This window comes from Protomyctophum parallelum (genome assembly GCF_964188405.1).
Source record: "Protomyctophum parallelum genome assembly, chromosome: 8".
Classification (NCBI taxonomy): domain Eukaryota; kingdom Metazoa; phylum Chordata; class Actinopteri; order Myctophiformes; family Myctophidae; genus Protomyctophum; species Protomyctophum parallelum.
The window spans coordinates 33413934-33437583 of record NC_139703.1 but is presented as its reverse complement, the minus strand read 5'-3'; the positions used below and the strand labels follow the sequence as shown (position 1 = coordinate 33437583).

The following is a 23650-nucleotide window of genomic DNA, read 5'->3' as shown; positions in this document are numbered from 1 at the left end:
TGTACCCAACCTAAAACTCTGTTGTCTATACAGTAAGACCTTAATTTTGATATTAGTCTCTTATGGGGAACTTTATCAAAAGCTTTTTGGAAATCCATATAAATGCAGTCAACCGACTGTCCTTTATCTAAAGATGCTGACCATTTATCAAGAACCGTGAAGTTGAAGTGTGGTTGATCTTCCAGATATAAAGCCATACTGGCTGTTACTAAAGTCCTTGTTGGACTTCATATGATCTACAAAGTGTGTCCTAATTAATTTTTCCATTGTTTTACATATAACAGATGTCAGGCTGACAGGTCTGTAGTTCCCTGCCAGTGCCTTACTTCCTTTTTTAAATATTGCACTGATTTGTGCCTCTTTCCAACCACTTGGTAAAGTTGCTTCCTCCAAAGTTTTGTTAAATAGCATTGTTACTCGTTCAGCAATCACACAGGCTAGTTCTTTTACTATCCTAGGGTGTATTGCATCTGACCTGGGTGATTTGTAAATATTCATGCTCTGTAGCAGTTTTTTTGTGTCCTCAGTTGTTATTATAAACCGTTCTGCATGCTGAACTTCCACTTTTGGCAGTTCAGGTATAACATGCCCTTCAGGTTCATTCACAAATACACTGCTAAAATAATCTGAAAGTATTTCTGCTTTATCCGAGTCCTTCTCTGTTTTTGGGGAGTTCTTATTGTCTTCATTGACATATAGATCTCCTACTGATGTTTTAATTTTTGTCCTTTTATTAACTCTTTCCAGGCCATGTTTGTTTTCATTATATTCCCCTTCTCCTCCAGGCAATGTGGACATTTGACCAATCTGTCAAAGCCCATATATAATATTATGTGAATATGTCCCAATGTCATGAAATAACTCATATGAAAGTGATAAGTCTCATCTTTCCCCCAAAAAAAGAATTATGTTTGTAGCATGTTCCGTTCTTTAGTTATAGGCAGTTGAATAGGTCATGGTTTCATCAAAATCAGCCCTCTGAAATAATTTGTCTGAGAAAACAGCACTTTTGTGAAAGACACTCTCTCAAGCAGAATACTCACTTGAAACTTTTTTCTTTTTCTATAGTGACTTATCTGATATATGTACAGTATTTGTCTTCAAGCAGTTAAAGTTAAAAAAAGTATAAAAAAGTGTTTTTGTTGAATAAATCTTATTTTCACCCCATGAATGAGACTCAAACAGTAACTCCATTTACTCCATCCGGCGGCCCGGTCGCAACGAGATCACCCCCGTCCGAAACTAAATAAAACTAAATAAAATTGCACTTACTAGCCTACTCATTATCCTTTGAACACATTTTCGTTTCGGTCTCATGGGAAGCCAATCACCTTCGTCCCCCGCCGGATGTCCCGCCCCCGCCGGATGTCCCGCTCCCAGCTGATCCGGTGACCGCGGCGCGGACACTGTTGCATCCTCCGATGCAGACAGTGTATCATCGGACAGTCACAGTAGCCTACTGCAGATATTGTTGTGCTCGCCCCTGTAGACACGCTGCCCGTTTCTGCCTCGTCCTCGGCTGGGTCCAGCGCGCACTTCAGCGGGGACTTCCACGGCTCCACGGCGGCGACCAACAGGCTGCCCGCTGGCTCGCTCGTAGCCTGGCATGAGCGTCTCGCTGGCTCGTTTGGGGGGTCCGGCCAGGTTTTTTTTGGGGGGGCATTTTAGCCCTGATCGATCGCTGGTGTCTTTGATCTGCTTTTGTCTTGCTATGTGCTGTGGGTCAGTGTGTCCCGACGACTCTGGGTCAGACTGGAGTGGAGTATTGTTGCCTTTTTGTGGCTCATGGGAACATTTTTTGGCTCAGCCTGTGTTGTCATGGTGTGATTGAATACTTTAGGGCCTGTCTTTTATCGCAGCGCTACCAAACTTTGTCACAGGGTAGGGGAGAGTGTCTTATAGCGGCTGCAAATATAAAAACTAGTCTCGTCCAACCTCGTCCTAGGCGGCATAAAATCAAAAAATAATCTCGTCCGATCTCGCCCTGTGCCCGGAAAGGGTTAATGTAATTGCATTAGAATTTCCAAAAAATAGTAGCTTTTCAATTATTATTATTATTATTATTACCATTATCATTACCCTTATTATTATTATTGTTATTATTATTATTATTATTATTATTTGTTTTATTATATTTGAATAAGTCCATTGATCCCAGTCCATGACAATACAGCCCATAGGCCAAGGCATGTCCAGTAAATATGATATTGGTCTAGAATGTAGTTGTAGTAGACTCTACTACAACTACATTCTACCAAGCCCTGCCCTGCCTGCGTTCGATTGGCTGAATGCAAGAACGAGACAACAAGGGCAACTGCCCCCAGAGGGAATGGGGGGCGTTCTAACAGCCTGAAACCGTATTATTTTGTTAGCCAAAGCACACATCCCTCTTACAGTAGGCAACCTACTTTACTTTGTATCTAGTGTATTTAAGATTAACTGTCCCCAAAGCATTAGGCTATGTTATACTGATCGTGCAATTCAGATTACAAAGAGCCTCATTCAGAACATCAATACTTTAGCACTTATTGTATTGTTTGTTGCTGTTGCTATGCCAATTAAGTGCACGAAAAGCTTTCTTGACAGGAAGGAGGAAGTGGACTTGATCATAGGTGGCACTTAAACGTGATAAAAGATTGAGAAGTGCCACTACCAACGGCAAGCTGTGAGAGAGAGGAGAAGAGATGTCGATTAATGGCATCATTAAGAGGATTCGTTTTCACGAGATAAAGATGTGATAGTTTGTGGAGGGAGGTGGGGGTAGCATCATTAGTGTGGTTGCCCAAAGGGCAACCAGACTCTAGTAATTGCAACACTTTATTATTATTCCACGGGAGGAACTGGCGTGCTACTCCTCCCACAGTTTTGACTGTACGCACTTGAGCCATATGTCAAATTGACCGAAAATCGGGAATCGTGTGCTTGTATTTTGAGAAATGTTGTATAGTTTAATTGATATTAATGTATTAGTGAATTAAATTTCCCCATTGACTTGAATGGGAAAATGCGAAAAATAAGAACAACCACCTTCAGCTCAACATACCGGTAGGTATTAGCAGAGAAAAATTTGTGCCTTAACCATTGCTTGATATTACTCATACGTTATTTGGGCAGGACTAGCTACCTTTCAGTATGTGAACAGCTAGGTCACCAAATGTCAAGCGTGTAAAGTAAGTAAACTTAGCAAGGTCCCTCCAGTTTACAAGGGTTTACATACTGTGTTAAGGGATTACCAATGAGTATGGGAGTTAGGCGCACCAGTGCATCCAATGTGAAAAGTTTCTCTGGAGACCTGCTGGTGTACACGCCATGCATCCCACACTGCTGACGGAGATATGGGGAAAGCATTCTCATGTGTACATGGGAACCATAAGCCACAAAACAGAAGCAGAAAGAAACATGAGCAAATGCGGCACATGAATAAAATATCTATCCATCCTGTTTCATAAAACAACAGTGGGCGTGATGGTTATTCTATTCAAATGGTACCATTCCTGTCCCCAGGACTTAAAGTTAGATCTGACAGTATAAGCTTCGTAAAGTAGGCTGAACATCACCAGGGAATTATACAGTATGTATTAATATCAAATGCATCCTTCAGCCCCAGGGCTGATATACAGATGCAGCCATTATAGAAGTCCCACTTTTTTCAGTGGAAAGTGTTGCATTCTGTTGCACTGTTGGTTGGATCCCAAGAGATATTATTAGGGAATGTCTAATTTTGTTCTCTTTTTCCGTGGCCATGTTCTGGGAATTATAACATGGCCACTATTTGCGTGACACACATTTTTTATCTATTCATCTATTTACATGTATAGTTTAGAAATTTGTTTCAGTTTGTTCTCTCTTTTGAGAAGGAAAAAATCACACCCGTGTGAAGTGAGTGGTGCAACTCCGCGTGGGGGTCCCCAGGGGGTCCGCGGATGTTCCAGACGCACAGGATGGCGGCCCGGTTCCGGAGAGCCGCCCCGAAACAGTCGAGAAATGACAGTTACCATGTGGGGGTCCCCGAGGGGTCTCCGGGGTGGTCCCCGGAACATCCAGACCACCAGGAACGTGCCCAGGGGGCTGGCCCGGTTCCGGCGAGCCGCCCTCGTCCGAAATGGTCTAGAAATGACAGTTACCATGTGGGGGTCCCCGGTGGTCCCTGTGGGGTCCCTGGAACATCCAGACCCCCATAACTGTGTCCAGGGGGCCGGGCTGTTTCCGGTGAGCCGACCCGCGTCCAAAACGGACGAGAAATGACAGAGTTACCGTGTGGGGGTCCCCGGGGGGTCCCTGGAACATACAGACCCCCAGAATTGCGGCCAGGGAGCCGGGCCGTTTCCGGCGAGACGCCCCGCGTCCGAAACAGTCGAGAAATGACCAAGGACAGCCCCGGGGACATAGCTGTGTAATGGAGTGGTTGCACCACTTAAAAAAGGCACGCTCCCTCTGTGCTGTGGAGACTGAAACTATAGCAGCTTTAACTGTATATCTGTGTTGATCGAATGTTGATTCAGTGAACATGTAAATTCCAGGCATTGGCCTAAAGCTCTTTTGATTTTGCTATGTTACAGTGACGATGGGAAAAACATAATCATGATTATCCACCTGCTTGTCGAACAGAATGAGTTGACCTGAAGCTGTAACATAGTGTGATATGTCTGCCGACGTTGGCCAGTGCATTGTGTTTCTTATGCCTCAAAATCAATTAAATTTAATTCAATTTAATTCTAAGAAAGAGTATTAGCTTAAATGTAAATTAAGGAAAGCAGAGTAAACAATTGACTCTTAACGATTTAGTTGTCTAACTACCTGCAGCTTGTCCTGCCTGAGACCTCAAGAGACAACACATCCAACCTCAGGTGGAAGAGTTCTCCACCTCCTGCCTTTATCTTTGCTTCCTCACTCCCTGAACCTTCACATCAACAGTGAGGGATAAGAAGAGGGAGGCCCATATAAGCATGCATATGCAAACACTACTTGCACTCTCACACAAATTATCTCTTTCACACGTACAGTCGCACGCACGCACGCAAGCACACGCGCGCCCACACACATTAAATCACCACAGATCAAGGCCATCTCAGCAGTATTGGTGACAGTGATGGAAGCCGCAAGCTGCCTGTCAGCTTGGAGCCTATACTAATAGAGAGGAGAGGTGATTAGAAACAGCTCTTAAGAGAAAATAAGTGCTCCTTTTTTTTTTACAAAGGGCCATTGTAAAAAGATTTGAATGACAAAGTCGAAGAGAAAAAGCTGTCAAAAATGATACAAATGTGTTATGAACATTGTGATATTTTACGGTAGTGCTTGCAGAAGTGCATATAATTTGGCAGGCTAAAACACCCAGATAATGTACATCTCAGTTTTGATTCTTTAAACAATGAATGAATGAATGAAATTAATTATTACTCATTACCAGATGTATGGAAAACCACCTGGAGGCAATGATGGTACTCTAGGACGACCTAGAGATATGACTAAATATTACTCATATACTCATGATGAATGCATATTCATTACGCACGCACGCATGCACGCACGCATGCACACACGCGCGCACGCACGCATGCACACACACACACACACACACATGCTGACACACAACATTTGGCACATCCCACTTTGACAGGATTTCAATAGTTGTGAACATATTTGCTAATGCAACTAGTGATGATCTCAGTGCTGTGTGAAGAAGGAGGGGGTACTTGAGAGATCTGTGTCATCACTTGTTCAAGTGAATTTGCCGGTTTAACTGTTTAAGGTGATACTTGAAGATATTTGAAGTAACTCACCACCATCCTGGCCTGTTGAAGTTAAACTGGTGTAGTTCCTGACACCTTCTATTCCTGCTAAAGCCCACTAACATCTCCTTTGCTTTACTGTCCACCACTATTCACTAAATATTCAATTAGTAAGTAAAATATTACTTTGCTGACCTCTTATGTCTTTTCTTTTCTTTCACCCCCCCCCCCCCCCCCCCCCAAGGATTTGATGCCTACTTCATATCACGGACTCTAGAGAACAACAGGCGGAATGTTTGGTTCGCTGAGTACTGGGAGGAGAACTTCAACTGCAAACTCATGAGCTCCTCCAAGAGAGATGAGAGCAGTAGAAAGTGTACAGGTAAGGTGTGTGTGTGTGTGTGTGTGTGTGTGTGTGTGTGTGTGTGTGTGTGTGTGTGTGTGTGTGTGTGTGTGTGTGTGTGTGTGTGTGTGTGTGTGTGTGTGTGTGTGTGTGTGTGTGTGTGTGTGTGTGCGTGTGCGTGTGCATGTGCGTGCGTGTGTGCGAGAGAGATAAATAAATGTTGGTCTACACCACACACTAGAGATGATTTAATTAATAAGATAATTAAATAAATATCATTGGTTTTATAATGTATTGGATACATAATAAAAGTATAGTATAATAAATAATACATTGCATTGGATTCATTCTGCTCCGTATGCAACAGAATGCATTGCTTTTCAGTTTATCATTCAAGTTTGAGCCAATAAAATGTAACTACACAAAGTATTGCGATTAATCACGATTAAAATGTTTAATCGTTGGACAGCAATAATATATACACAATTACACACGCACAATATAATAGTTAGATTTGCACGTCAGTCTTGCTCAACTGGAGACTGAGGACAACCTCAATCTAACCCTGCATTCCGAAGCGTACCAATCCAAAGTGTTTAGGGACGGGTGGGCCTTCATGTTGGAGCAGTAACAAGATTGGTTTCTAAAGGAGTAGGCTTGGGTTTGTTAGAAGCTGTACCATTTTAGCAACTACCTTGGCTTTAGAAGTCCCCAGACGACCTCGGAACAAGATGTTCTGGCTTTAGGTCTTCACGTGGATGGGTGTTCACATGTTAAAATTGTGTTGTGTTGTGTTGTGTTGTGTTGTGTTGTGTTGTGTTGTGTTGTGTTGTGTTGTGTTTATCTTTAGGTTAGGGCTATGCGCTGGCTATCATGTCAATGTAACTTTGCTAATTAGGCGTTGCTTTTTCTGGGGGGAGGGGTGTGTCAGACAGACAGACAGACAGACAGACATTACATTCATTTTAAATGCCTAATGAATGCTATGAATTAGGGATGTCAGGGGTTAACCGGTTAACCGGTTAGCCGACCGTTAAGAAACATCCGGATATTTTTATCAGCTTTAACGGTTAATTTGCATAATAATAAATGCGTGTTCTGATCTTAAATCCCTTTATTTTAGATCGTTTTTAGTAATAGTACAACATAAACATTACAGAGACTGTAGTTGTCACTGTACAATACTTTAAAACAGTTGTCATGTTGCACACATGCCTAAAATTGCTATTTGCGCCGCCCAGCTTGTCGCACTCCAGGCTGCATGAACAGCGCTCGGGCTCTGTTTTCTGCCCCCTCAATGTCCCCGTTCTCTGTTGTACTTCAATGGCTAGTTGACTACAAGTTACAACGGTAGCTTTGCGGTAGTCAAAATGTAAGCGAGTGACAGCGAGACGAGATGAACACATGTCGACCGTATCAATGCAGAGACCTACATTATTAAATCCATTATTGGCCATTTGGCCTGGAGGGAGAACGTTTACAGCCGCCGCTGCCCTCCTATCCGTCTCCACACTGGCACGGCTTACGGCTATCAAAAGTTAGCCATGTGCTATCGATGTTTGAGGGTTTTCTCGTCAGCGAAAAGTCAACAAACGGAACACGGTGACATGCATGCTGATCTTCCTTAATAATAAAAAAAGGCTTAGCCCATGCGTCCAGTGGCTTTATAGGTATAGGTTGCTCGGATCTGGACTGGATTTATTTATGTTTTGTTGGACTAGAACCGGCGGACCTCTGTACTGTAGACGCGCAGATGCATGCATCATGCAGATGCGATGCGTTGTTTATTGATGATTAAGCCAGAAGCCTACAACAATTTATTTATATTGTTAAATGTTGCTTTTTTGTTTGTCTTTTATAAAAGGAGCATAAATAAATGTATGCCATTCGTCTACCAACTTTAATTATGTAGCCTATACATGCATATTACATTTGGGGTAGCCTATTAAAAAAAGAAAAAAATCAACCACTATCCGGTAATGAACCGGTTAATCCTAACGGGTAACCGGTTGGGAAACTATCCGTTACTGACATCCCTACTATGAATGCACATTGACTTTACGCATACTCTTGTTCATTGACTTACAGTCTTGGCCTGTGTGTAAAGTATAGCCACATTTGCAGTTGTAAACAGAAGCTCATGTCTCTTCTGTGTACAATCGATATAGCAGTGCAATTAGTGGTTGAACCTTAATGAACACACTCTACTGGGAGCATTGATTAAAGGCACATTATAACATTCTTTCCATCATTCTCTCTAATTTAGCTATTCTGCAGCCCTCTCTCGTCTCCTATCTCTTCCCTTCTCCCTCCTCATCATCTTCTCTGGTTTCATCCTGTCTTCTCTCCTCTATACCCTGATATACCTGTAACCTTCTCACCCCACTTCTGTGTGGCTCTCTCCTCTATCTCCTTTTCTCTTTGTTGTCATACTGTGTCACCTCTTCACGTACGATATACTGGCATTTCCTCTTATTTCTCATCTTTTCATTCCCTTGAAGATACCACTACTTAACATTATTTACTTTAGAAATCTAATTACTGACCTACTGTAGCACTTCAAACTAATAGGCGAGTGTGCTCCGGTGTTGTATTTCCGAACGAGCCCCAAGTCAACTACTTTTTACTATTTTTTTTCTTTAGGAGCAATATTTTTTTTTTTGATTTTATTTATTTTTTTACAAAATGAGCAATGATCCAAACAGTGATGTAACAGTTCCCCAGAAAGGTGACAGTTGGGGTGGTGGAGGCAATGCTTTGCCAGAAGCAGGAGTGAGTGTGGCATTCTGAGAATGGGCTTTCTGAGCACTCCTGCAAAGTGGGCGGCTCCAGTGGCTCCACAATGGTACACCAGTTGTTGTCACCCAACTGTTTCCTGTAACTGTGTTCCCTTTTTTCCATCTTTCTCCAAGCTGACTTCCTACCTTGTGGCAGTTCAGGCTGCCACTGAGACTGAATGGCTAAAGTTTGAATTATTATTTATTGTGTATGTTGCAGAGAATTATATTCTTTTGGGAAGTGTATGTAAATGAGATGATGATGATGCTTGATTGATAATTGGTTGACTCCATTGTAGGGAGCAACTATCAGCTGTGGGGTGTGGGGAACATACCAACATTATGAGGGTTTGTTTAGAGTACTCTGATTTACACACTTTAAATGTGTGTATATGAAATGTGGTGTCTCTGGACATTGAGTAACTGGGGAAATTGTGGAATCAATTTAGGGTTGGTATGGTCCGTGGGAGGGGCTTAGCCTATATAAGTAGGGAGACTTCCCACTGCCAGACGTCAGTCAAAGCAGAGGGCCAACCTGCCAGTTGCTGTGTAAATACCTTCGTTCAGTTTTGATGGTGTGAAAAGGTGAATAAAGAACAGACTTCTCTGCATCCAAGGTCTCTGTCTGACAGTTTTCTCCAACTTTTGGCTGTTCTTCCTACATGTGCCTTATATTTTCGGCAAACACTACCCACACTATAGGGCAAAGTGTGACATACCTGCTGTATAATTCTTCACATCAATGAAAATTGCTCACCTCAGCTCTACTGTGCCTCTTAGAGCCAGGCATTCAGTTGCTTTTGGTTGACACAGTGAAAGAAAAGTGAAAAGAAACCTAGTAAAGTATATAGTAATATGTCAACATATTTTTATTTTTATTTAACCAGAAAAAGCACATTGAGACTACGTCTCTTTTTCAAGTGGGAACTGGCCAAAATACATTTATGGACGGGAACCAAAAAACAATAAATATATGGGCATATGCGAAGGCTAGTACACATCCGAACATGTGCAGTTGTTGGATTGTACATTTAAGATGATCCTTTTGAAACTTCTCAAAGGAACTTGCAAGGCCAATTTTAATCTGGCTTGCAGGTATAGATACCGGTAGGTATATACGTATGTATAGACAGTGCATATGGAATAGACCATACTGTATAATGTACAGTACTATAGCTGCTGTATAACGTACAGTACTATAGCTGTATAATGTACAGCACTATAGCTGTATAATTGTACAGTACTATATAGCTGTATAATGTACAGTACTATAGCTGCATCAGCAGGGACGGAAAAGATTCACAAGAAAATGAACCCATTTCCACAGTGCTTTCTGTGGCTATCCGGAATGATTGACTCACTCTGTGCTCTCAACATACACAGCTGGCGTCATGGCGGTGACACATGCTGTCAGGCTGACTAGTTTAAGCCTTGAGACAACCCCTAATGAGTCAAACAAGAGGGGGGGATCCAGACAAGCTGTCTGGCTCTCACAAGCTTCTTAAACCCATTTGGTGAAAGTTGGCATGTCTTACTAGTCACTGTAGTCAGGTGACGAACAGAGAGCCACGGTTCTTCTTTGTTATATTTTGGAAAGAGCTGTGGCCTGCCGGGATGGAAATAGTATTGTGTTGTCCTCCCCTAACTAAGTGTTACCAGGCCATATAACTCTGTTTCAAGAGCAGCTGGAAAGAGAGCAATACCTTGTTCTTGAGTCGAGGCTGATTTATGCTTCATGCTGAGGTGTCATAGCTACTGCACTGTTTGTAGATGCTGTGTGTAGCAAGTGATATACGTAGGAGTGGTATGGTGGTGAAGAGAAGGTTTGGAATGGAAAAGGCTTTTCTAGATTCATTAACGTTAGTCTAGCATTATTGATGATATTACATCAAAAGAGGCGGAGACAGTGAGAGACCGCAGAAGTGGCCGTGGCATGTGAGACGAATGAGCCTGGTGAGAGAAATGGGAGTAGGGACCTTTTGCAGTGGTTGAATAGATATGAAAATAAAACATTGCTTGCACCTGTTCAGAATGTGTGTGTGTGTGTGTGTGTGTGTGTGTGTGTGTGTGTGTGTGTGTGTGTGTGTGTGTGTGTGTGTGTGTGTGTGTGTGTGTGTGTGTGTGTGTGTGTGTGTGTGTGTGTGTGTGTGTGTGTGTGTGTGTGTGTGTGTGTGTGTGGACAATAGCAATTTTAGGGATATCGCAACAACACGTCAAGGTGCAAAAAAGGGAGTTGGTATAATATCTATACCGGGTAACTCTGCCGCACAATGGGGACTGCCCATAAGTCCGACCTCCCATTAGTCCTTGGCCGCTTAAGACTGAGGTTAGGGTTAGTGACCCACATGGCCGGAGGGGCTCGTGTCAATCTCTGGGGATGGGGCCCGACTCACGGACCGTAATGACATGCTGCCTGCATCGGCATGCTGCATGCATGCACGGTAATTGTCAACAACCTGCAGCTGGGAGAGTGTGTGTGCATGTGAGCGCATGAGCTTCAGAAAAGCACTGATCAGCAACATGTGAGGCTGCGAAGGGAGTTTTCTCTGACGAAGACCACTCCACCACGCTTGTGTCTGCTCCAAACAGCTATCTACTGCATTAAAATCACTGTATGTATCTATCCAGTTGTCTATTTGAGACAGGTGGATCGCGGGGGAGCACAACGTGAACTAGTTTTGAAAAAAGTACACAGACAACTTGTGTAAACCTGCCGCTGGTCAAGAAGCATGAGGTATAGAGATACAATCAAGATAAATAAGCCTCTGCCTTGATGCAGCTCTACGGTTATGGCATAACATCAAGCCCCCATGCGGTAACGTCGAAGCTGGAACTGCAGACGTGTGGTTTTGCTTGTGCATTTTAGCACGAAAAAAAGAGCGTGCGGCTGGGGTTTAACACAGAGTGCACTCGTTTATGAATCGATTCAAGCACGTTCGCCTGGGTCTGCGAAGCTAGTTTGAGGGTAATTTATACACATCTCTAGCCAGGGGCCGTGACAGGAGAATCCTCTGCTGTTAGGATAGCATTCATGCTGAGGGCTCTTTAGAGCCACTGGTGTTGGGATAACATTTTCCTCACAGGGTCTAGTTGTGTGTGTGTGTGTGTGTGTGTGTGTGTGTGTGTGTGTGTGTGTGTGTGTGTGTGTGTGTGTGTGTGTGTGTGTGTGTGTGTGTGTGTGTGTGTGTGTGTGTGTGTGTGTGTGTGTGTGTGTGTGTGTGTGTGTGTGTGTGTGAGAGAGAGAGAGTTCTGTGAGAAATATTCAAGGTAACTACTGCTGTTAGTGCAAGGGTCTTTGTTGTATCCCAACAGAGAACCAGAGAACATTATGCCTGCCCTCACAGTTTCACAATTCCTGTATCAATAGCAAAGCACAGTATGGACTACTATGTGCAGATGCTGTCATACAATCCCTCATGGAGGTGGTGGGCATCCTTCCGCAGAAGAAAAAAATAGTGATGCAATTTTCTGCAATTTCAAAGAACTTGGAAGGATTCACGTAAATCTTAACTAAATCAGTTTTTGTAGCTCAGTAATCTCCCACTTAATTTCATTTTGCATGTCCAACATTAGAAACAAAAGACCACGTAGCAATCTCAGCTCCTGACTCACACCATCAGACTGCAAATTAGCCAATGTTTATGTGTATTCTGGCTCATCCGTGGGGATCAGGCAGGTTTCCGCAACGACCGCAGCACAGGAGAACAATTGCCATCAAAAATGGTTTTGATAACAGACTAAAGACAGGGACTGTGTTCCTTGACCTCACAGCCTCCTATGATATCGTCTGGCACAAATTACTCATACTGAAACTCACAAAGACGCTCCCTACTGCAACAAAAATAATTCAAACTCTGCTGACCAGCTGGAGGTTCAGAGTTCACCTCGGACAAAACACAAGTGCATGGAGAATACAGAGAAATGGACTCCCACAAGGCTCAGTTCTAGCTCCAACCCTGTTCAACCTCTACACAAATGATCTACCCACCACCAAATCACGCAGATTCATCTATGCAGACGACAGCTGTCTGGCATTCCAAGCACCAGACAGGTGCTCAATGAAGAGAAGACCTTTCCAAACTGGACCAGTTCTGCAAAACCTGGCACCTAAAACCAAGCCCTGGTCCAGGCCATCCCACACACACACCAAGTCTACACCCATTTCAAAACAACCATGAGAACCAGATGGTACATTCAACGTTTCTTTGACTGTTTAACCCTGCTACAAAAATATTTAGCTTTAGTTTTTATTTGTTTGTTTTTTGTTTTTGTTTTAGCCTGATGTCACTTGTAGTCATTTTGACTATAGGCTTTTAAAAAAGAGATTATAATCTACCTTTCCGTTTAGCCCCACACCTGTGGAGGGTGCAAAAGGGAAAGTTGGAGTGGGGGATTTAAGTATATCCACTTTGGCGATAACCTGACCTAACATTGCTGAAATGTTCAATCATCATGATCAGGATGCAACATCATGATCATGTCCAAGTAGTTATTGTAGACAGACAGACAGACAACTGTATTTCTTTTACAATTTAGGCATTTAGCAGACGCTCTTAATCCAGAGCGATTTACATTAACCGATTCCGTACATAGGACGTCTCCACACGTCCTAGGGGTCCCAATCGACATGTACATATGACGTCCTCAGACGTCCTAGCGCATCCTCAATGATACCGGGCGAGATAAGACTATTCTGAAAAAAAAAAAAAAAAATGTCAGTTCGCCTTTCGGCTACCGTATGCTACTCTCTGCACTTAAATTAGCTTTGACTTAGCTGTCAGCGCGGCGGAAAGAATGACTTGTCTCTCCTAATCCAGGGCGCTCTCCATGGTTTTGAACGGATCGATATACTGGCGCTTCATTTCTGCTCCTCATCCGTCTCTCCCGCAAAATATGAATGTTTTTTGGATCATATATCGTATAGCTTACATTGCGATAGCGATCGCAATGTAAGCTAGCAATGTAAAGTAAACTTTTTTAGTGGATTGTTTCCGGGTCGTGGGTTTCAGAGTAAAAGCGACCAGACATGGCACCCCAGAGCTCCTATTTTGAAGAACTTCCGGCACCGATTGTGTTGAGCAATAACAAAAAAGCATGGCATACATCACATATAAACTATGCATACTATACTATTATTATACTATACATATGTACTATAAAGTGCTATGACTACATAAAATGCAATTCTAGTGCTGTCTATGTAACATGCTATAAGTCTACATAAAGTGCTATCTAAGGGGCTGAGCTGGCTCTTAAAAATTATGATAAAACTATCCATACAATACAGTATCATTTAAAATAAATATAAACAGGGGGCAGAACAACCGCAGAGTGAAGTGAGACATGGCACCAGTGATAGGGAGACACTGGGGAGGCACTGGGGAGGCACTGTGGGGGACACTGGGGAGGCACTGGGGGGGGACACTGGGGAGGCACTGGGGGGGACACATGGGGAGGCACTGGGGAGGCACTGTGGGGGACACTGGGGAGGCACTGGGGGGACACTGGGGAGACACTGGGGAGGCACTGGGGGGGACACATGGGGAGGCACTGTGGAGGCACTGGGGACTGGGGAGGCACTGTGGGGGACACTGGGGAGGCACTGGGGGGACACTGGGGAGACACTGGGGAGGACACTGGGGAGGCACTGGGGAGGCACTGTGGAGGCACTGGGGGGGACACTGGGGAGGCACTGGGGGACACTGGGGAGACACTGGGGAGGACACTGGGGAGGACACTGGGGAGGCACTGGGGAGGCACTGTGGAGGCACTGGGGGGGGACACTGGGGGGGACACTGGGGAGGCACTGGGGGGACACTGGGGAGACACTGGGGAGGCACTGGGGAGGCACTGTGGAGGCACTGGGGAGGCACTGGGGGGACACTGGGGAGGACACTGGGGAGGCACTGTGGGGGACACTGGGGAGGACACTGGGGGGGACACTGGGGAGGCACTGGGGGGACACTGGGGAGGACACTGGGGAGGCACTGTGGAGGCACTGGGGGAGGCACTGTGGGGGCACTGGGGAGACACTGCAGGCACTGTGGAGGCACTGGGGAGGCACTGGGGGACACTGGGCACTGGGGTGACACTGGGGAGGCACTGGGGGGACACTGGGCAGACAGTTGGGACAGATTATTTTTCAGAAAACATACAATCAGCCTCAGGCCTAAATGGGACGTACAAACTAAAGACATTCTGACAGCTATACAGTAGTCTTCCAAACGATAGCTCCTCAAAGGTATGGCAGGCACTGCTGCGCTATGCATTCAAGAAATGAAAAGGACGTATACGATGACTGATCTCTACATGAGCCGTAACCGCCCACCTTCCAGTGCACATATGGTATAGACCTGCATGTACATATGATTTACATGTAAGGAGCATATTGAAATTCATTATCAGCATAGAGAAAGACAGTTGGTGATCGTGTGGGCACACAAGCACAAAGATTAACACTCATCCTGCAAGCTGACAGTGTGCTGTCCACACAAACACACGTGCACGCACGCACGCACGCACGCACACACACTCACTCACTCACTCACTCACTCACTCACTCACTTACTCACTCACTCACACACACACACACACACACACACACACACACACACACACACACACACACACACACACACACACACACAATGGATACTATTACAGACAGAGTGAGGGAAAGTGGGAGTTAGCTCTGTATTCAAAGTGTTTTTGACCTCATTTAGTTACTGTCAATCGTTGCACGCCTAACTAGTTTCCATGCCTGCATGCACATATCTCTGCTTCCCAGGCATGCTGCTCCCACACACACTGTGCTGCCATTGTTACATACACAGCCCGGGTATGTGCAACTGCAACAGGATGCACAATGGAAGGCAGAAAGATGCATGTGGGGAGGACAACATGCAACACAGGTCAAGCACCAGACTTGAACTGCTGACATTGCAATTATTAAACAGCAACACTTAACTTACTGAACCTGTTGTGTGGGCATAGCAGGTGTTCCTGTTGTGTGGTCTATTGTTACAGATAAGATCTCTCTAAGGAACTAGAATTAAGAGGAGACAACGAGAGATAGAGAGAGAGAGAGAAAGAGAGAGAGAGGAGGGGGGATGGGAAGGAGAGAAAGATTATGAAGATAATTTGAGACTAAAGAGAAGAAAGATAAAGATGGAGAGAAATCTACAGGGCGGGGGTGTACATGTGGAGTGGAAATTGTGGAGATTGTGCGCAAGAGACGCTGTGCAGATACAGTAACAGAGGAGAGAGAGAGACATAATGAAGTGAATCAAAACTCTCACTCTGATCTCACTATTTCCCCCAGTTGGTTGATGGTGTGATCATAATGAACACGCTGAAAATGATTAGTGGCCCCGAGACCCGAAGCAACTATAGTGCTTGTCTACGAGTCATGGAATGGCGACAATCATTTAGTCGAACACAGCAACACACTTGTGCTCTTCTTCCCTTTTTATTTATCTGCCTTCTCCTCTCTCCCATTTCATGCGATGGTTACTAATTAACTTTGAAAGGCCTTTTGGGTATTGGCGAGGATGAAAAGGAAATCTGGAGTATACATTGCCATATAGAGACATGGTTGAGCTTTTTGTGTGCAGTCCTTGTGCGCACACATGGCTGCATCGGTTCATGTCAAAACAAAGCTGAGCTGAGCCTCAGGGACTGACTTCAGCTACTCCAAGTCTTGAATAATTTATTTTATTTTGTTCATTTCTTCGCAGCACTGCACGTTCATTTCATGTTGCCATTATTCATTAGGGGGGCACATAATACATTCTCAGTGTTAACTATTTGTAACTCTGAGAGTGTACAAATGTAACCAAATAGACCCTTATACTGATTAATTTGTTTTTACATTGCAGATGATTGCACTGGAGTTGGTCTCATGCTTACGTCATCACAAATATATTTTTTTTGAGGGGCGCTAGCCCCTCACAGCTTTTGACCCCACACGTCTCAATATTTTTATTTTTTTATTTGATAGTGCACAGTAAGCTGACAGGAAATGGGGGGAGAGAGATGGGGAGTGACACACAGATAAGGTCGTTGGGATCGGGAGTCGAACCCGCAACACGCTGTCGGGCTTGGATTAGCAGCCTAGGTGTAACCCGGGCCGGTTAATTCAACATTTGTAAGCCCATATGACCGGTGTGATATTCAGTCAGCTTGGTATAGGTCATGTCAACATCTCTCATGCAATGTCTACATTCGGTTTGTGTGCTTTCCTATGGCAGAAGATGCTGCTGAAAGTACTCACAATATCAGACGGATCCATGGAGCAGTGCCCTGTAGGCCAGGTGTAGCTTAATCAGTGTAAAGGGCCTATCAAACGTGAAGCGATATAGCGATATAAAATAAGTAAATTTTCAATGAGATCTGCGTTTTTTTGGTGCAACAACGCAGTCCCGCAACTCACCAGACCTGGATTCTGTTTCGCTTTTTTTTTACGCTTGCGTTGTCGCGCCCCTCTAGACCTGTAGCGGACCTCGTTGATGCAGGCAACAACGTGTGCGTTCCTTGCTTCCCGTTTGAAAGGCCCTTAAAGCAGAGCTTAATGGTACACCTCTGCTATATATGGCCGCACCCAGGGCACCCCTCCGTGGATTTGTCTATATCACAACCTGTCCCTCCCATAACTCTGTTAGATTGTCAACCGATAGTACCAACGTTTTCTGAGTGTCAGCATCAGCGTGAGTGTGTGGACTAAAATGCAATGTTGGTGGCATTGTGGTGTTTTCCACCGATGAGCCATCACAGATTGTCAAACTAGACTGTAAACAGCCCTTTTCTCAATTAACTCTATGGAAGTTCTGATAGGACAGTATTCTTCATAGATCATTAATTAAGTCTATTGTTTCAAGATCATTCATACCTTTTTGTTTTACTAAATTGCTTGTATGCGATTTTGTACCGCACACAAGCTAATTTTATTTGATTATTTGGACTGTTATCTGGATGAAATGAATACAATGAAATGAAATGGTGTCATTATTTATGTTCATTTGTTGTAATGACCTAATTTGTTTCATTAATAGCTTTAGGTGGGGAATTGAAAGTTTGATTATTATTCATAATTTGCATGTTTGTCTTGCAAACTTTGTTTCCCAACATTAACATAAGCTTTCTGTGGTACATTAACTAAATGTTGCATTTGGTTTAAGTTATTCATGTGGATGTGGGAGATGTTATGTGATTGATGAACGCATAAAGACTCCATAGAGTCATAGACGATGCCATGCAGTATAAACCATGGATCACATCAGTGTCTTACTAGTGTCTCTGTTTTGTGACCTAATTACACTTCATTATCTGGAACTGCAGGACAACATGGCACATAGATAGGCTGAGAGCAAAATAGTGGAAAATAATAAAATACAGAAGAGTTAAGAGGCTACTATCCCTAGTACTTTATTTTAGTATTGCGATAATACTGCATAAAGGGTTAGTCTAATAAAATTCACAAGAGATATGCACCAAGTCAACCTCTTAAACCCCAGGGGGGTCCAGGGGGGGAAATCTAAAACATCGGTTGGAACCTGAGACCAATTGGGTCTCCATTTACCCGCTGAGAGCTGTTCATGAGGTGGACAGCCGCTGCCCCCGACGGCGGGGGATTTTGGCTTAAGAGGTTTTAAATCATAATTTATATATTTTAGTTTCCTGATTTAAGAGTAGTAAGCTTTCATGCTGAATTGTCCTCTAATCAATTATGCAATGCTGCTACTTTTAATCAGCTGTACTGTACTTCATTATGCTTGGATATTTGATTGTCTAATTTACGTGCTGTACAATTTATACAGTACTACATTTAATTTATGTTTTATACATACTTTATACATACATTATGTATTCAATGAACCAGTAAGACGCCATGAGGGCGAGAAGCGTACACGCATCAGCCTGGGTGACGGCAGACTGCTGGGCGAGTGCTGGCGCTTTGGCATGGGGGGTCAGATCAACATATGGAATGAATTCTGTACTGGCCATATATGGAGCGTGTCTTGAGTGTACAGGGTTTGATGAGGTCAGATCAACATATGGAATGTCAGAACAGGTCAGCTCCATACTTGGAGATCTAAGGGTGGCAGCGGTGGCAGTGTCTTGAGTGTACAGGGTTTGATGAGGGCCCAGATAGGGCCGGGCCTTAATTTTTGGGCCTGTTGAGAACTTTAGTTTTCGCCGGCTGCCGGGGACGGCTGCACTAATAACTTTGGGGCGGGCCCGTCTAGAGTTTGAATGGACAGGTGTCAGTCAAAAGGGAGACATCGAAGAGGAAGTATGGATGGGGAAGCATCAACATATGGAATTGTCAGAACAGGTCAGCTTCCATATATGGAGATCTAAGGGTTTGAGGTTTGAGGTCAGATGTAGAGTTGCTGGTTGGCTCCATATATGCAGATCTAGGTGATGATCAGTCTTGTCCATGTATGGCTATCCAGGGTTTTGATGTGGTCAGTGTCGTGATCTTCATATATGGAGACGGCCATATATGGATGCGTGATGTCACGAGGCGTGACCATATATGGAGGCATGATGTCATGAGACGTGACCATATATGGAGGCGTGATGTCACGAGGCGTGACCATATATGGAGGCGTGATGTCATGAGGTGTGACCGTGAGGTGTGACCGTATATGAAGGTGACCGACGACCGACCGACGGGAAATGCAGGTTTTCATAGTAAACTAAACAAATAGCACAAAGCATCCATTGTACTGTATGTTGCATTTCTTCGGGTTACTTACTACGTACTGTAGGCTATCACATAATGCTTTATCTTCACTCTCATTTGGAATCTCAATCTGAGCTGAGTCTGAAACTAAGCTGACCTCTCTTTGAATTCTGAGCGAACTCCCAAGGTGAACAAGCAATGATACATGCAGTGTATTAGATGAGAGGGGAGCGATAACATGGTTATTAAAGTGTCTGGATAAGCCTGGCAGTGTGATATGCACTCCATTCCATCACGCTTCTGCTGAGCCACAAATCTGATTATGAGTCAATGTCATTACACCATATAGATAGTATTGTCACCACTGTGATGTTGTTCCGTGGCGTACGGTGGTAGTGTCATGTTCCTTTTTCCTGGACATGTATGCCCTGCTGGCCTAAGATTAAATCCCCTCCACCTCCTCCTTGCTTTGGTCTAATGTAAGTCAGGTGTATATTATATTAAGGATATATTAAGGATACAAAGGATAGTTCCGCCCTTTGGTTATGATTGGTTGCCTCTCTTTTTACAAATCAAATCCCGGCTATTCAGTATTGTAAACCTCATCCTCTTGGGACTGCTTTAGTGTTCAGCCCTTTAAGACATATTGTGAATTTGCGACCCGTGCTTGGGTCCAGATCTGACCCATTTGGGAATGCAGGACACTGACAAAAACATGTTAATTCATCTCACTGTGTGTGTGCTTCCCTCTGGCCTCTGGAAGAACCCTAAATCATCATCAGCTCTCCAAGGAAAGAAAGCAGGGCGGTATTGCAATAATTGGATAGCTCTTTTAAATGATGGCGCTGTCATTTCACATTGCACCGCAATTAGAAAGTAATCCAATATGCACAGTATGGTGATGATCAGGCCTGGAATTAGCCAAGGAATTGCCAAGTCCACTTGGCCTTTTGTGTTTTTTAGGGCACTTAAGGCCAAATGCCAGGGCAGGAAATCCTTCAATGAAAAGATTTTAGTCCATTGAAATAATTAATTTAATTCAAGGGTTAAAGGACCACTTCACCACTGTTCAACCTACCTTCATATAATTGTTACTAATACATACGTACATACTAATGTTCATGATAAAATATACCACAAATTGTTGCATGTATGTATGTATGTATGTGTGTATGTATTTAAAAGGGGGGCTTTTTTGTAAAAAGCCCAGCATGGTCCGAAACCATCCTCTAAAACCCAATGGTAAAATGGATATAAAAATGGACATTAATAAAACAACCTAAAACCATAAGGAAGTAAAAGTTCACAGCCTGGATACCATTTATTTATTTTACAGATAAATGAACAGAAAAGGGATAAAAATCAACTTCTTTCATTTAGACCAGTGGGTGTTACAGTTTGCAATTTTTTAATCCATCTATGCTCCATTAGTTTCCGCTGTCCACTGGTCCATCGGACTCCACATTCCAGACCTGAAATGATGAGGTTAGCGATAGGATGGGATTGAAAGTGTGTGTACAGAGTTGTGTGTATGTCTGCTCGTTTGATGTGATATAAGTGTTGTTTGAGGCGTGTTTCTAGTGTGTGCATGTCCGGTTTCTCCTATGTAGTGTTTATGACATTGTGTGATTGTGTGATGATGTAAACTATATTGGGGGTGGTCAGAGAGGGGGAGGAAGTGTGACTATGGGGGTTGTTGATGAATTTGCGGGGTTTGAAATGGAGTGTATGAGGCTGTGGGGGCTTGGGAGGTAAAGTGGAAAATTTGGAATGCACAAGGAGGTCTCCCAGGTTCCTATTCCTTCTGAGTGCAGAAATGACCTGATGTGTTTGTAATGGGGGTAGGATTGTTGTGTAGTGGTGAAATTTTGTTTAAATTTGTGGTGTAGTGGTTGGAGTGTATGTGAAAATGTGGTTATGAATGGGAGTAGTGTTGTAATGGTAGAGAGCCGATGGCCTGGATGGTGGGAGAAGAAGAGTTGGAGGAGGGAAGACATAGAGGAGAGGGTAATGTGTGGACCCCGTCCAGGTCCGTCCCTGTCCCTGCGCTAGAGAGAGGCCTCTGATCCGGGTGCATGCTCTGAGGTGGCTGGGGAAGAAAGCTAGGATTGAGGTTAGGGTTAGAATTGGGGGTTAGGGGTAGGAGGCAGAGTGTTTGTGGAGAGTGACTGGGTGGGGGAGAGAGAGGCCAGGGCATGAAAAACCGAATGATTTGTGATTTGATGATTCCTGCAAAAGTGTGCTTTGGGTGGTAACTGTGTTTATGGAGTAGTGCGTGTGTGTGTCTGTGTCCTTAAAATATATTTTTGTCCGTAGTCGTTTATGTGTATGATCTATTGTATGAAAAAATATGGTGGTGTCCAGGAAGTTAAGATACGATGGCTTCACTTTTCGCATTGCAACTTTTCAGGACTAGAAAGCCTGCAGTTACTATATTAGCTTGGATTCCCCAACGATGTCACTGGTGTACGGGTTTCTGAACTGCCCACAGAGTTAAAAAAAAGTGGTGAAGTGGTCCTTTAAGGATGATTTTCTTTAATGTAATATGGCTCAATTATCTCTCTCTCTCTCTCTCTCTCTCTCTCTCTCTCTCTCTCTCAGGCCAGGAGAGGATTGGAATTGATTCCAAGTATGAGCAGGAGGGTAAGGTGCAGTTTGTGATTGATGCAGTGTATGCCATGGCCCACGCCCTCCACAACATGCAGAGAGACCTGTGTCCGGAGTACTCTGGCATTTGTCCTGACATGGACCTGGCTGGAGGGAAGAAACTGCTTAAATATATCCGCAATGTCAGCTTCAACGGTAAGTGGATTCAGTGTTTTTAAAGCAAAATGCACACCAACCCTACGCAAGGGTGTGTCCTATTCTAAGAATAGGACACAGTTTGTTGGGATAATGTGCACAATTATAACTAGAAAGGGGCACATCTCCAACCAAGAGACACGCCCCAATAATAATGCTTACTCTCACACAGTAAAGTACAAATGTGTCTCTCTCCCTGTCTATAGAACGCATGTGTGCGTCTCTCTCTGTCTGTATGTGGTGAGCATTGCACATGTCATACAGTATAGGTACGTGGCACGTGTGGAAAAGAAAGATGTTGCTATCTTTATTATAAACTTCACCAATGAGACTAATAGACTTTACTAATTGAATTAAAGGCTAATTAAGAGATTCACTGCTGAATCTATTTTTACTTGCACAGATGATCAACTACAGTAGGAGGCAAAAGAGTTGCCGCCAACATGAGCAAATTGTAGTGTAGTGTAGATCCCACACGCCAGTTTGTGCCTGTTTGGCTAGAACACTGCACAGGCAGCCTGGCGGACACATATCCCATAGTCTGGAGGGACAGCATTTATGAGATTATGAATTCACAGCTGCCATTTTTTTTATCACACCTGAACATTCTTATGCTATGATTGGGAGGATACGAGTTATACATTTCATAAGCCCTGTCTTTATGTCTGTAACTTCAGGATATTCTTTTTGTCTTGTATTAACTTTTTCGCTGCTATCTACGTTTATCAACGTAGCTAGGCTATCGGTACCTACTGGTGCTAACTATGCGTACGTTCGTAGACAACCGTATACTCCATGAAAGCAGCGACTATTTACCTTTTAGCATTGCTCCGGTTAGTATGGAGAGCCTCCGTCCCCACCAGCTATGGGATTTTTAAATCCAGCTCAACCCACTTTTCATGAACTCAAAAACTCTCAAATTAAACTATCTAGTGGACCTAAACACTGCAGTAATCATGTACAAAGCACACCTCCCTCCCTGCATGCTGTTCGAACCTAGAGAGTCCCAATATCCAATCAGGGGGGTGGCCCAATAAAAAAAAAATGCATCAGGACTAACACAAAAGGTAGATGCCTATCTGTAACCGGGGTCAACCTGTGGAACAATTTAGATAGCGAATTAAAATTGTGCTCAACGATCACTAAATTCAAAAAGTTGTTCAAAAATACGGTACTAAATAAATACAAATTAATATTATGAACCTATGTATATACCTATGTATATATGTGGGGGTATAAATATATGTATATATATATATATATATATATATATATATATATATATATATATATATATATACCTAGAACCTTG

At 43.6% G+C, this 23650-nt stretch overlaps 1 protein-coding gene across 1 annotated transcript in view; it reads left to right on the top strand.

Annotated features, from left to right (window-relative positions):
• grm7 (glutamate metabotropic receptor 7) overlaps window positions 1–23650 on the top strand; it is a gene marked incomplete at both ends in the record, with an annotated part of 205608 nt that overhangs the window by 94897 nt on the left and 87061 nt on the right. Inside the window, 2 exons of the mRNA XM_083772088.1 lie at window positions 5974–6116; window positions 22143–22338. Of these exons, the coding sequence (XP_083628214.1) occupies window positions 5974–6116; window positions 22143–22338 (339 nt within the window). The remainder of the gene's footprint in view (window positions 1–5973; window positions 6117–22142; window positions 22339–23650) is intronic.